General features: G+C 35.2%; 1 protein-coding gene across 1 annotated transcript in view; it reads right to left on the reverse strand.

Moving 5' to 3' along the window:
* Positions 1 to 13,319, reverse strand: part of TNKS2 (tankyrase, TRF1-interacting ankyrin-related ADP-ribose polymerase 2) — a 24,650-nt gene that overhangs the window by 4,002 nt on the left and 7,329 nt on the right. The window contains exons 8-23 of the mRNA XM_009888800.1: positions 13,018 to 13,139; positions 12,436 to 12,527; positions 12,260 to 12,338; positions 11,057 to 11,228; positions 10,267 to 10,346; positions 9,693 to 9,838; positions 9,097 to 9,262; positions 8,582 to 8,801; positions 8,064 to 8,173; positions 7,151 to 7,339; positions 6,131 to 6,383; positions 5,417 to 5,499; positions 4,707 to 4,827; positions 2,088 to 2,185; positions 1,385 to 1,459; positions 190 to 295 (exon numbers count right to left, since the gene is read on the reverse strand). Coding sequence (XP_009887102.1) covers positions 190 to 295; positions 1,385 to 1,459; positions 2,088 to 2,185; positions 4,707 to 4,827; positions 5,417 to 5,499; positions 6,131 to 6,383; positions 7,151 to 7,339; positions 8,064 to 8,173; positions 8,582 to 8,801; positions 9,097 to 9,262; positions 9,693 to 9,838; positions 10,267 to 10,346; positions 11,057 to 11,228; positions 12,260 to 12,338; positions 12,436 to 12,527; positions 13,018 to 13,139 — 2,112 coding nt within the window. The remainder of the gene's footprint in view (positions 1 to 189; positions 296 to 1,384; positions 1,460 to 2,087; positions 2,186 to 4,706; positions 4,828 to 5,416; positions 5,500 to 6,130; positions 6,384 to 7,150; positions 7,340 to 8,063; positions 8,174 to 8,581; positions 8,802 to 9,096; positions 9,263 to 9,692; positions 9,839 to 10,266; positions 10,347 to 11,056; positions 11,229 to 12,259; positions 12,339 to 12,435; positions 12,528 to 13,017; positions 13,140 to 13,319) is intronic.

The raw sequence follows: 13,319 nt of genomic DNA on the forward strand, positions 1-13,319 counted from the left end.
AGAAGAAAGATGCAGTGTGTTATATGTCTTCATTGTGACATATACATACACTTGTTCATATAAAACTAATGCAAAACCTAGAACCTATTTCCTATTTGAGAAAACTGACTTTATTTGAGCTAGCAGAAACCCTCCAATAAAGAGTGTTGATGGTGAAACAAATTCATAAGGTGCATTTCAATATCTTACCATGAAACAGCATCCTTTCGTTAGCATGGTTATGATTCTCTTCAGAGACCTCTTTCCTCCTGTGAGTGTATCTTTCCCACAGTTTTTTGTTGCACACTTTCTGAATCTGAAACAGTCAAAAATGTAAGTTCCACCCTGAAACTGAAAGCTTCGGTTTGCTTTACTTGACAGATGTTTAACCTATAGCTGCTACACTGCCACTTAAACAAGAATACTTTCCTTAGAACTAAATGAAACACAAATTCTCTAACTTATCCTGCAGAAGTTGATTGTTGTAGCGTAACTTAAGTAAATAATAATTATATGCTTAATTAAGAATCAATTCATTTTAAACATCTGTTGAGCACTACTTCTTAGTTTAAATTTAGCAGGCTTAGTCACAGATCTACTGGAATATCACTCCAAACATAGCTTGATGCCAAACCACTAGTAAAAAGATCATCTGGTAAATTAGGAAGTGTCTTCCCATCAAGGCTTCTAGAATGCTTTTAAAAAAAAGTAAATTATGTACTCTCTGCAGACGTATGCAGACATTTCATACCTCTCTGCAGAGGTGTGCAGACATGCATGGACATTGGCAAAGCCTTATGTGTGTAGATATAGCATATTAATTCTACCAGGAAAATTGTTACATCACTTTACAATAAAACTTAGTAGTAGTAGTAACTTGCAAATCACAATCTCTATCATTTTAATGAAAATGACCATTTCTTCAGGAAAAAAAAAGAATGGAAACCAAAATTCCACTGAATTATTTAAAGCAGTCTACTGCCTGGTGTTTTAAGCTTCTTTTTTAAATCAAGCCAAAATAGGTACTCTTACTGACAGGCTTCAAGAGTTTTGCTTTCACTTCTCGCTGTTTTCCCCCCTGCCATTACCTCAACAGAAACCTTCTTTTGTTCCTATAAAACCTTCTGTCTCTTTCTTCAAACATTCTGCAGTTTTCTGTGAGGTCCTTCTATGTCAATTTCTCATAAAATTTCTTAATGACTATTACCTCATAAGCAGTTTTTCCATATAATCTTACTTTTTGAATTTCCCTGGAAGATTATCTTTTTCCTGTGCATGTCTCAGAATGGCATATCTTATCACATTATGGTACTCAACAAACACATACAGAACAGTTTCTGGACACTTTATTTTCAGTCAAAACTCTTAAAGTTGTAAACATTGACCATAAAAATGTAACAGCTACCTTTAAGATGTTGTATCTATTGAAGACTCCGCCAGCATGTCCTCCATCTCTATGCTCTCGGACAGTACTCTGCATCTGAAGGATGAGAATTTTAAGGAGGATCAGTTTGCTTCAGCACACATTCAAAACACATATCCTTCACACAGTCAAATAATCAAAAGAACCAATTCTTTCTTAGAGAAATAAAAAAATCATACATGAAATTTTCAGGCAATGACTATGTTAAGTAATGCCAGATTTTGTGGATGCACATGAACAGGTTTAACGATTTTTTTAAAACAAAAACGTATCTTGAGGAGTCCATGGTCTAGCTTTCAAATTGATAAAGATTGTCATTAACCTATTTAGAATATTGCTTCTTCAGAATTTTCTTCTGTGCGATTATGATACTTCTGAAGGAAGTGACTTAATGCTGTGTATAACAGACAGGGTAGTATAGAATTTATATGTTACATCAAAGGGCTTCTCTACATAGCAGAGCTTTTAAAAATACTACAAGCACTAGTAACATAAGTAAGAAAAAATTACAGATGTCATGAGCACAGATTATAAGTGGTGCAAAGCTGGAAATCTGAAGTATCCTTATACAAGTTTTTCTTAGGCTCAGAAATGTTTACTGCACTGTTAAACTGTCGAGCAATACTAATTTATCTACTTCTTTAGTAGAAATAACAATACTGAGAGACTACAAAGGAAGGCATACCTCTTCTTCTACTGATTGAAATTCCTTATCTTCAGTGGAAAGATCTATGAGAATAGTTCCACTACCAGAAGTATTCAGAGTCAAGTATGGGTTAAGTCCTGTGAATATTACAAAACACAACAGTTTCAGAAATTGCTTTAAGACTGCTGATTTGGAATGATAACCAGTAAGAGATTTTTCTTTTTAAAGGAACCATTTTCTCAAAACTCAGTTTACAAGATGAAGTGGTTAGCTACTAAGGAAGGCAGAGATTACCAATTACTTTAATTGCCTACCATCAGCCACATACATTTTTGCAGATGTCAAAGTGTGATCCCTCAAATAATTTCATTAGTTTCAAACAAACTTTTTCAGCATCTCTGTTTATAACTTTTACCCATACGTTACCATGCGCACACTATGAATGCCATGAGAAGCACAGCAGCTGGGTCTGGATGCAGACCAACAGCAACCATTTTCATTGATCTGTGGTACTGATCAATCACTCTCTCAACAAGAATAAACATTTCAGATGCACTAACCCATCTATCTGTGCTTAGCTCAGTATGTTCATGTCCACGACAGGGAAACTATGTAAACAGTTGCTTACTTAAGAGTTCATTTCAACCCTAGGCAGTGAACCAGTGAGCAACCTGTCCCTGTACAGAGTCCATGACTACTGATGGCAATGGCATCACCAACAAGAGAATTGACTTGAAGTACTAATTCAGTAGGAATACTTTTCCCCTGGATCATGCAGAAAAAGCTGACAGAAGAACTAAGGTAGACTGTGAACCTAAAAGGCCTAAGCCTGATACTGAGTACTTAAAGGAAAGTTCTCTATCATACAAAATATGCAAAAAAAAAATAATATTAAATTTTATGCAGAATCCATCGTCAATTTACATACAGACTTCAATCACAACTGGCAAGTAATGAGAACATAATTACTGGATATAAGAACACAAAGACAGTGTGTATCAGGTGTCTTTTTGCCCGTGGCCTTCCCAGACAACTAGCAGGTGAGCAGAGTTAGATACTGGGTCTGTCATAATCTCTCTAGAAAGAAATAATGTGGGAAAAAGGGAAATCAGCTATTCATCAACAGTCAGGAACCTCACGTTAGTAGTGTGGAACTGGAATAGAGCGTTCAGGAACAAGAAACTTGCAAGAAAGCACCAAAATAAAGCTCTTCCACAAAAGCCCTACTAACCTTGAAACAATGGCTGTACCGTGTTCATAAAGAGATGCCAAAATACAAATGCAAACATACTTGAGTGTAAGAGCCCAACAGCAAGATATAGAAAATTGATAAAACAACTGAATGACAACAATCCTCCCTGCCCCAAAAGCACACCATGGAAAAAAAATTAATAGGTGTTGAAATATTCAGTTTAAGTACTTATGCCTGTGGTTAATGTTAAAAATGAAAATGTCAAGCATTTTACGGTAAGACAGCAAGAGTCTAGAAAGAATGGGGGTGGGAGCGGTGAAGGATTTAGATGGTTGACATTCTGTCTATATACAGACATATTAAAATCTGTACAGATATACATATGCTCAAAGATACATCAGTCCTACTTGGAGGCAAAACCAGTATATCATTACTGGTTGCGTAAGCATAGAACTTAAACAGACATGAGGCTGAAATACCTTAAAAGTGACCTCTATCCAAAATACTCAATGAATCTGTCAAAAAGCATCTGACAATTATGAGAAAATTATGAAGATTTGCTTTAATACTTAATTACTAGGAAAAGGATTACCTTAAAGGTTGGTTAATACTGTTTTAGGAAGCAAACAATAATTTAGAACTTGGGATAGTGACTCTCCCATTACTATGGAGTGCAGATTTTAGAATAAGAATTCACAGATGGTGTCTCAAGAAGGAAAAAAAGTCCTACCAAGTCTAACTAATTTATCCATTTCTGTGAAACACAGCAAAACAATAGTAAGGTTTCAGTATGTTTCAGTGAGACAAGGAGGAAAAAAAGACTTGTGGGTTTTTTTTGTCTCTTATACAGCCATAATTAAATGAAGCATACTATTCCCAGGATTGTGCTGGGATCAATAGTGCTGCACAATTAAAGAGGCTTTAGCATAATCTTCAATACAAATTGCAGCTGTTAGACAAAGCAATTATGTTAATTTTGTTTTACTGAAAGCACACCAACTGTATTTTTAAAGGAAAGTATATGTAAGAATTTCAGCTGCCTTTCTGAGTGTGCAAACACACTATTCTTTTGCAGAACCCAATGGAACAGTACATAACATTCCCTAACCCATCAATAGAGAATGCGCTCTGCCCTCCGGAGTGCTACAATAAAGATAAATGCTCCCTACGTCAAAAAGCTTATGATCATTTTGCACTAGATCTACACTTAGTATCTAAGTAAACACAAAATAGTGGTCACAGAAAAAAAAATGTTAGAGAACTGAAAGATTCACAGTAATTCACAGCACAAATAAAAGCACTTAAGTTTCAAGTCAGAAGACAACCTCATCAATTGAAGTACCATTTTTCTAGGACAAGTTTTATCAGTTCTTTTTAATGAGATACAACTTGGCATAATCTAAAGCATTTATAAAAATGGATTCTATAAAGGCAGTGTTACGTAATAATTTGAAACAAGTATATACCTTGCTGTCCAGAAATGAGTCTTTCAACTCCTTTAATGATTTTATGCCTATGGCCATAAGCATTAATACCAATTTCCTTCAATTCTTTGTGTCCCATTTCAACCAATACATCCAGTGTTATCTATAACAAAAGCAAGACCATTATTTTGTACAACAGCATAAACAGACTAGAACAGCTGCCAATGACAGTGAAAATATATCTCGTAATAGTTGAGGTAAAAAGCAAGTGTGAAAAGAACATGAGCATTGGAGACTTTAGTGTACTATTCTCGTACTTTACTTTTACTCAACCGTTCTCTCCAAACTTTTGTCTCTAAATAAATATGCTACAAACTATAATAATGTAATTCGTATTGCTTTCAAGGATCATATTTCTGATTGAGAAATGCAATTTTCTAGATGTATTCAAGCCAACAGAAACAAAACCAGACAGTACTAATCAACACTGACTTCTTACTTACTCCACCATTTATACTACTGAAAGGAAACATGCCTACACTCTCAAACTGATATAGACATTATTGCCCCCACTTTTTTTATATATACATATATTTTAATATACATAGTATATATCATTTTTTAAAAAATCCAGTTACACTCCTTTCGACATTCACTCATTTTAAATCTGTCTCATTATGTTATTCTAAACAGTCAGTATTTATTCCCTTGCTTTCTAAGCTGAGTATCTGGAAATAAATACAGCTACTTACCTGTTCTCTCTCAAATATGTCAATTAGATGTTCAAGGCCAAGGTTCCGCACAAACTGATTTATGCTAAAATCTACACCTGAAACTGGTTAAGAAGAAAAACTCAAAATGAACATTCATACACGTATTTTAAATTAAAGATCTCACAATAATGAGACAGAAATTCCTGGTCTTCTGAAGATGTGGAATAAATATCTGTATCACTAACCAGTGGCAACCATTACTTAATTTACCCTAGTACTCCAAGATTTCTACCCCTCCCAAAAGCAGTCTTTGTGCTTCCATGAGCTAAGCAACTAACCAGCTACCACAAATGCATGTTTAAACAGAAAATATTTTGAGAACTAAAATGTTCAGAAATAACTTTTACAAGATATCCGATCTAAGAATAGCCTCTTAGAAAATACATGAAGTTTGTAGTAAAACACTACTTGGTATGGAGCTAAATTTCATTTGGCTTCTCTTTTCAAACACAATTCGCCATTTTGGTTCTGTACAGCAAAAAAGGAACATTCTACAGATTCTATAAGGGGAAAGTACTAAAATCTTATACTACAAGACTCCTGGACTTCTGTTCCTCATTAACGACATCATAAGGAATAGGGACACTGCACATGTCATAGTAGCTGTGTGTGTATGTGGGAAACTTCACACTTGTGTATTCTTTTCACCATATGGTAGAAAATGTTATTCATTCCTAACTGAGAAAGCCTCACCTTCTTTTTTCTCCAGAACAGTACCTCCTTCTGCATTGTTTGTACCAACAACAGATGGAAGTTCAGAAAAACTACCCGACAAGTTGTCAAGACTACTTGCAGCAGACAGACTGGATGGACTGGATGGAACAGAAGACAGGGAATCACTTGTAGAACCTGTAGCCTGAGACACACTTATAACCTGAGGTTTGTAGCAAGTCGGTAAGGCGGAAGGAGGCATTGCTGCTGTCAATAATGCGCTGACATCATCTGCCTAAATAGGTGAAAACAATTTGTTAAAACAGAGGAACACTTTTACACTATGTTTTTTTCCTGGAAAGCATTATCATTATTACAGACTTCTTAAGTATACTGCAAAATAAATAAATGCATATTGGAAAAATATGCATTTTACAATGCAGCTTACAAATGGCCTTTTGTACCAACAGCATACATGAAACTGTGAAATGTTTATAAACAAAAGCTCTAATACGATAAAAAGTAAAGACTTCAATATTTCTAAAAGAACTTTAGGGACAGTTAAACAGAATTCATTTTCTAGGAAAAACGAACAAAAGCTTCTACTGGCAACCATTATTTATGAAGCAAAACAGTTACTGTGACTGAAGCTTTGAGCTGTACTATAATACTTAAAAAAAACCCCTCAAACACTTAACAGCCATAAACTTTCCTGAATTTATGTTGCTACCAAGTTTGCTTACATTTTATTGCCACAATTTTTGTTTTAGTCAAACTATAAGTACCAAATTAAAAGCATCAAATTATAAGCATGAATTCCTTTTGTTGGTGGTTGGTTTTTTTTTCCCCACTCCATCCTGAAATAAGAAGTCTTGAGCATGAAAATAAAGAAGGGTTATAAAGGCTCTACTGAGTTTTCTTATAAACACCAGAGAAGCCACAGTATTTTAAATTTTGCAGAAGTTGCCATATTACTTTTTTATTTTTAAAGGGTAGTTCTTAATTGATGTGCCACAAAGGGCAGGTAAGTACAGACTTCCCAAGAAGAGCCTCATCACTTACAGTGACCAGATCCAACGGTGTTTGTCCTTCCTGGTTTTTCAGAGTAGGATCAGCCCCGTGTGCCAGTAACAAGGCACAAAGCTGCGTCCTTCCTTTCTGGGCTGCTTCATGCAGAGGTGTGAAAGCCCATTTGTCCGTAGCATTCACACATGCGTTATACTTTATAAGTAAAGCTGCTACATCAACATGCTGGAAAATAAAAACACCTGTTAAATTCCACAGCACCACAGTGCATTAAACTAACCTAGAACTATTACTGATACTTCTCTGTAACCTTCACTCTGAATTTTCTTAGAATACAATTACTTTTTAATTATGATTAAAAAAAAAAAAGGATTAAAACAGGGTGTTTTCTTCCTCACCTATAACATAAGAGTAAAAAGTTAAGATGTCTTCTCTTACGAAAAAAGAACAGACTACAACAGAATCCCAAATCCAGGGGAATATGAAGGAAAAAGCGCCTGAATTTGAACTTCTAGTTTTGGAAAATACTCCAGTTGTTTTGATTAAAGACTTGATCCAAGTACAAAGATCCAGGAAGTCCACAAAAACAATTACTGTCTCAATACCAGACAAATAAGTGAAAATGAGATCTTGCTGATAAAATTTGACTGGCACAGGTAAAGAAACACATTTTATGGAATACTTTTCAGGCTGTTGGCTTTCTAAGCATTCATGCTCAGAAAACTGAATTCTGTAAACTCCAACCATGACTTTACAAATTCAAGAGAGTCTTCACCTACACAACGAGCTGAGTATGACTGAATTATTTTTTTGTGTTTTACAAATAAGATTACATTACAACTCAATGGCAAAAGCTTTCTAGAGAGTACTGGCTCACAATGCTGTCAATCAGATGTATCACTTCTTTTTTTTTAAATAAATAAAGCCTCAGAAAGTTTGAGATATTTACCCCATAAGACGCTGCATTATGCAGAGGAATCAAACCTCCTTTATCCTGCGCATTCACATCTGCTCCATGTTGTAACAGGTACTCTGCTACCTCCAAATTGTTGTAACCAGCTGGAAGGTTGCAAAAGGACAGAATAAATAGAAGATACTAAAAAATCCTCAACAGACTGAACAGAAATAACAATTCATTTCAATTACTTGAAAGTTAATATGTCAATCACGGTGAAGACAGTGTATCATCTATTAGTGAAGACAGCTTCATCCTATTTAAGAGTATTTCATTTTAAAACCTCTGTCACTAAACAATAAAAGATCCTCTTTGGCTAGAGAGATAGGAAATTAAAGCTACTAAACAGTTTAGAAGAGAACCATAACATTATTATGCATAAAATACTTTTTTTCTAAAGAGAAAATACAGAATCCTCTATCTTGAGGGTATACTTTAAACATGCTTAGATGTAGAAAGTTCAGCCACAGTAACTAATAACCCCGATCAAACCAGTTAATTAAAACACTGACCTGCTAAATGGAGTGGTGTTGAATGTCGTCCTTGTGTGTCCCGACAATTGACATTGTCAGGTGAACACAGCTTTTTTACTCGAGCCAAACAACCTTTCTTTGCAGCATCTAGTAGAGCTGCATCTCCTCTAAGTAAGTCTTGAATATCAGTATCACCATCTTTCACAAGGTCTAGAGGAGTATTTCCATCTCTGTTTTTCTTTGTAGGGTCAGCTCCATGCTGTGCACATCAAAAAAGGTCATAAGTATGTAAGTAAAATAAACACGTTGGGCAGTAGGTATCTTATACCTTATTAAGCAAATATTCTGGCACATATTTGAATCCTTCAGAGAGAGCCTTCCATTTACTGCGTGAAAAAGGACAACATAATTGCTAACAGTATACCTTTTACTGAAAACATAGTTAACTACAACCATTTAGAAACCACAACCCAATTTCTCAAAGAAGTCCAATCACATTTCAGACTGAACAAGAAAGGAAAGAAAAGGTAATCTCTCTCCAGCATATACAATACCTGTAACAGGAGCTTGCAAATCTCGTATTTTCCTTTTGCTGCAGCTTCATGCAAGGGAGTGAATTTCCATAAGTCAGCTACATTGACAACTGCACCATGTTTAACCAGCAATTCTGCAACTTCATAGTGACCATATGAGCAAGCGTTATGTAAAGGGACGAGTCCTCTGGAAACAACCAAAAAAAGAGAAAAGTTCTCTTTAAAAATTGTGTCTTTTTTCACAAAGTGATATAAACTTAAAACACAATGCACCTTCAACAATCAAACCACAACAAAACCTTTTTTTTTTTTTTTTTTTTTTAAATTTCCACAATAGTCTAGTATAGTAGGAATACCTACTGCCACAGTGGTAAAAATGCAATCAGCAGTGGCAGTGAAGAGAAGTAAAAACATAGGGCCAGAGAAATTCAGTCTCAAGTACTGCAAAATACTTTTGTGGATATTCTGAACATCTTCATTCTAACAGAATCTTCCATGAAAATAAAAAATAATTGAATGTCTGAAGAAAGATGGGATGCTTACTTGCTAGCAATAATCAAGAGGTAACAGGTATCACCAATTACAATTGCCAAGAAAATATACATTTGAGTATTTACCCCTTATCTTTTGCATGCACATCAGCTCCGTGCTGAAGAAGATATTCGACAACGGATACCCTATTATATCCAGCTGCAAAATGAAGTGGTGTAGACTGACGTCCTTCAATATCTCTGCAGTTCACACTTTGAACAGTACATAGTTTCTGTGAAATCCCCAAAACAAAACATACGTCACTATATATAGTGTTGGCACGCTTAATTTAGCCATAAAATGTTGTTATAGACACCTAATTTTGAACAATTGTTTTCATGAAAAAGAAAGGATTTTTATTCATTTATTTTTATATAAAACCTTTACATTTCACATATTGTGTCCCAAGACAAAAATAATAATTAAATACTACCTCCTCCCAAATCCACACCTGTGACTATTTATGCTTTTTATGTAAAAAAAACTTCCTAAGGTGGTGAACGTTACATTTTGTCATACGTAATATTTGTGCAATACAAAGGTTTTAGGACAGGGATTACAACTCTAAGGCAGTCAGTGAAGGCCCGTTTGATTGCTTGTTTTGAGAAATTATAGTTTGGGATATGATTCACTCTTATTTTTAGACAAGTTTAAACTTACTTTTACAGTATCCACATCTCCAGCCTTTGCAGCCTCCAGCAACTGTCGATCTGCATCAGAATTACCTAATGGGATACCTTCTGCAAAATAAATGAGGTTGCATGACAGGTAAGTGTATGCAGTTGAAGGAATTTGTTAAGACGGTAAATCATTTGAGTATTTCAAGGATTTCCCTTAAAAAAAGTTAAAAATTATAGACAAGTTTTATCTTTTCTTACTATCTACAACTGTAGCTATTAGCTCTAACAGTGTTTGCAAAGTTGCCTTTAGCAACATGCTACCTATCCATTTTGAAGTACTGTGGAACAAACTAAAGATTCTTATTTCCGTTTCAGAATTAGACTATATCAAGAAGTCTTACCTACGTGTATAGTATCCAAACCTTACTCTTGAAAAATCCACATACTATGTTCCCTCTGCTCACAATTGCAAAGCAGTCATTTTTTGCTTTTGAAACTCATTTTCTACTTACCAGAGCCTCCCTACATCTGGATTTTTCCAAAATTATTCCAGGTGGCTATACCATTAAATATTCTGAGCATCTCTGACAAGCTGTGTAGCTGAATACCAGAGAGTAAAGGATATTGTTAACTACACCTACGGTAGGTGCTCTCCTTGTGCACGTGGTTAAGGAATAAGAACTGCACAACCCATTACTCAGTACTGTCTTTTGCAGAAAGTACTTTTTTTGGATTTGTGTTCACTATTACCTCTTGACAGAACTTGAAATGTCAAGTAAAACGAAGCACCACATTACTTCAGAAGTGGACCTTGAATAAATCAACTGTACCTTGTAGTAGCTGTTGCACACTTTCTGTCCCCATTTGTAAGGCTGTAAAGCCCTGCAGAGACACAATGGAAGGATCGCATCCAGAACTCAAGAGCAACCTGCATGTCTGAAGATGACCACAATGCGCTGCTCTATGAAGAGAGGTCTGGCCAAGATTATCTAACGCATTAACCTAAAAATAACATAGACAAGAAATATCACCATCAAAACTTAGTATTAAAGCTGTTTTCATTGCCGACTGGGAGACTTTCACAAGTATTCTTAGCTGAATTAAAAGAACATATTCAGCATATTTCTAAAAGGTCATGACATTTCAAAAGATAAAATTTAAACAAAAGCCATTCATAAAGTTGTAACTACATTTACTGAGGAAGAATGGCCCCCTTTTAGAGGCATGTGATTAATCCAGCATAAACCATTACAGCAATTTTACCACATACAGAAGCAGGCCATTATTGTGCTCATGGCAGCACAAATCCTTACTGCCAGCATGCACAACAGCTTTTACCTGCATTGGCTTATTGCAGTTTTTGAGAGTGAGGACTTTATGTGTTTCAGTCAAGGTGTGTTCAGCAATTTAAAACTCTGCACCCCAAAGTTACTTGCATTCCCTACTGTTCTCTGGTTTTGATAATTACTTTGGAAAATTCACAGCAGTCAGGCTGTAATCAAATTTCCATGAGACAGATTCAACTCCTAGTTTCGAGGAGTCAAGCATTACAGAAAGACTATCTCCTTTCCGCTTTCTCTTTTTGTGGAAATTTGAACTAAACACTGTGTTATGATTTAACATTTTGCATTCACTGTAATTTTTACTGCACACATCACAAAGTCTACCTGCTACACAGTTCAGTTTAGCTTCTTACTTTTTGTAAATATATCCCCTACTATTTTTTTTCCTTAAGCATTTCATTACTACTGCTGGTGCTACGAAGCACCAAATAAAACACTCTACAAGCTTTCAGTTATAAGTGAGAAGAACTACATCTGTATTTCTTATAAAATAGGACCAAAACAACGATGCCTCAGTGTATAGGGCTGTGCTGATGGATTGATTGCCTGTGTCTGAAGTATATAAATCTACAACCTTCAAAAATGAACTATTTTAAAAAAAGTCTACTCAGCTGTCCACTCTCACAGTATGAAAACCTATATAGTAGGCAAACCTCAACAACAACAAAAAGTATGAATAGTAACTCATACCTTAGCTTCATGTTTCACAACTACTTCAACAACATCATTATGAGCCTTTTCTGATGCCACATGCAGAGGAGTCAAGAAGCTTTTTAAAAAAAAAGAAAAAGAAACAATAATTCAAAAATGTATTTTGCAAAATCTTCTAAACAAACACTTAGGAGTATTCATTTGTAACCACTCACTCTTTTGTTTTTTCATTGATGTTGGCTCCTTTCCTCAGCAGCAATTCACATACTTGTTTTCTCTTAGGATATGGAGATGCAGCAGCACAGTGCTGAGAACATTAAAAATTGTAGCATTAACAACTAGCTAGGAGTATACAGGTTTTACTGCTTGCTGGTCAGCTGGCAGTTAAGAACTGTTTGTGTGCAAAGTCAACAGAACACGTAGCTTATTAATTCGGGAGATTTCACTTGTCTGTTGGATTTACTCTGGTACTTTTCCAGAGCTCCCTCTCCAATAATTACTGGAAACCTTCAGCTTTACAAACAAAGCTAACATAGGTAGCTTACTGTTCCTTAAAACTAGACTATTCTACAGAAAAAAAATCATTTAGACATCCTAAATTAAACAGGCGATTCAGATTAGTCTTAACATTAACCGTAAGAAAAAAATACTCAATGATATTTGTTTAACTAGACACTTGATATTCCAGGTTGGTCTGAATTACACTGTTTGATGCTAAAATTTTTAGTTCTAAACTATTACCTAGTACGTTTAGGTCAACCACAATATATTCAAAATAATAAATCTCGAGATATTACCAATGCTGTCTCATGTGTTTGAGGATGCTTGAAATTCACTGTCTCCAAAGAAAGATGTTTCTTTATACGAGCCACATCTGATTCTCTTGCAGCCTGTAGCAGCGAGTGTCCTTTGAATTCATCTTTAAAAAGAAATAAATACATACCAGAAGGTTACACTCCTTAACCGAGAAGGATCAAGAGGATTGTTTCTTTCAGTTAGACAAAAATATTAATTTTACTCAGCAGACCATGGTACAGACATTTCCAACTCAAACTTATATATCAGACTTCTTATATCACTTGACAGAAATTGTTAGCTA

The sequence above is a fragment of the Charadrius vociferus genome, unplaced genomic scaffold, assembly GCF_000708025.1.
Source record: "Charadrius vociferus isolate BGI_N301 unplaced genomic scaffold, ASM70802v2 scaffold436, whole genome shotgun sequence".
NCBI classification, from domain to species: Eukaryota; Metazoa; Chordata; class Aves; order Charadriiformes; family Charadriidae; genus Charadrius; species Charadrius vociferus.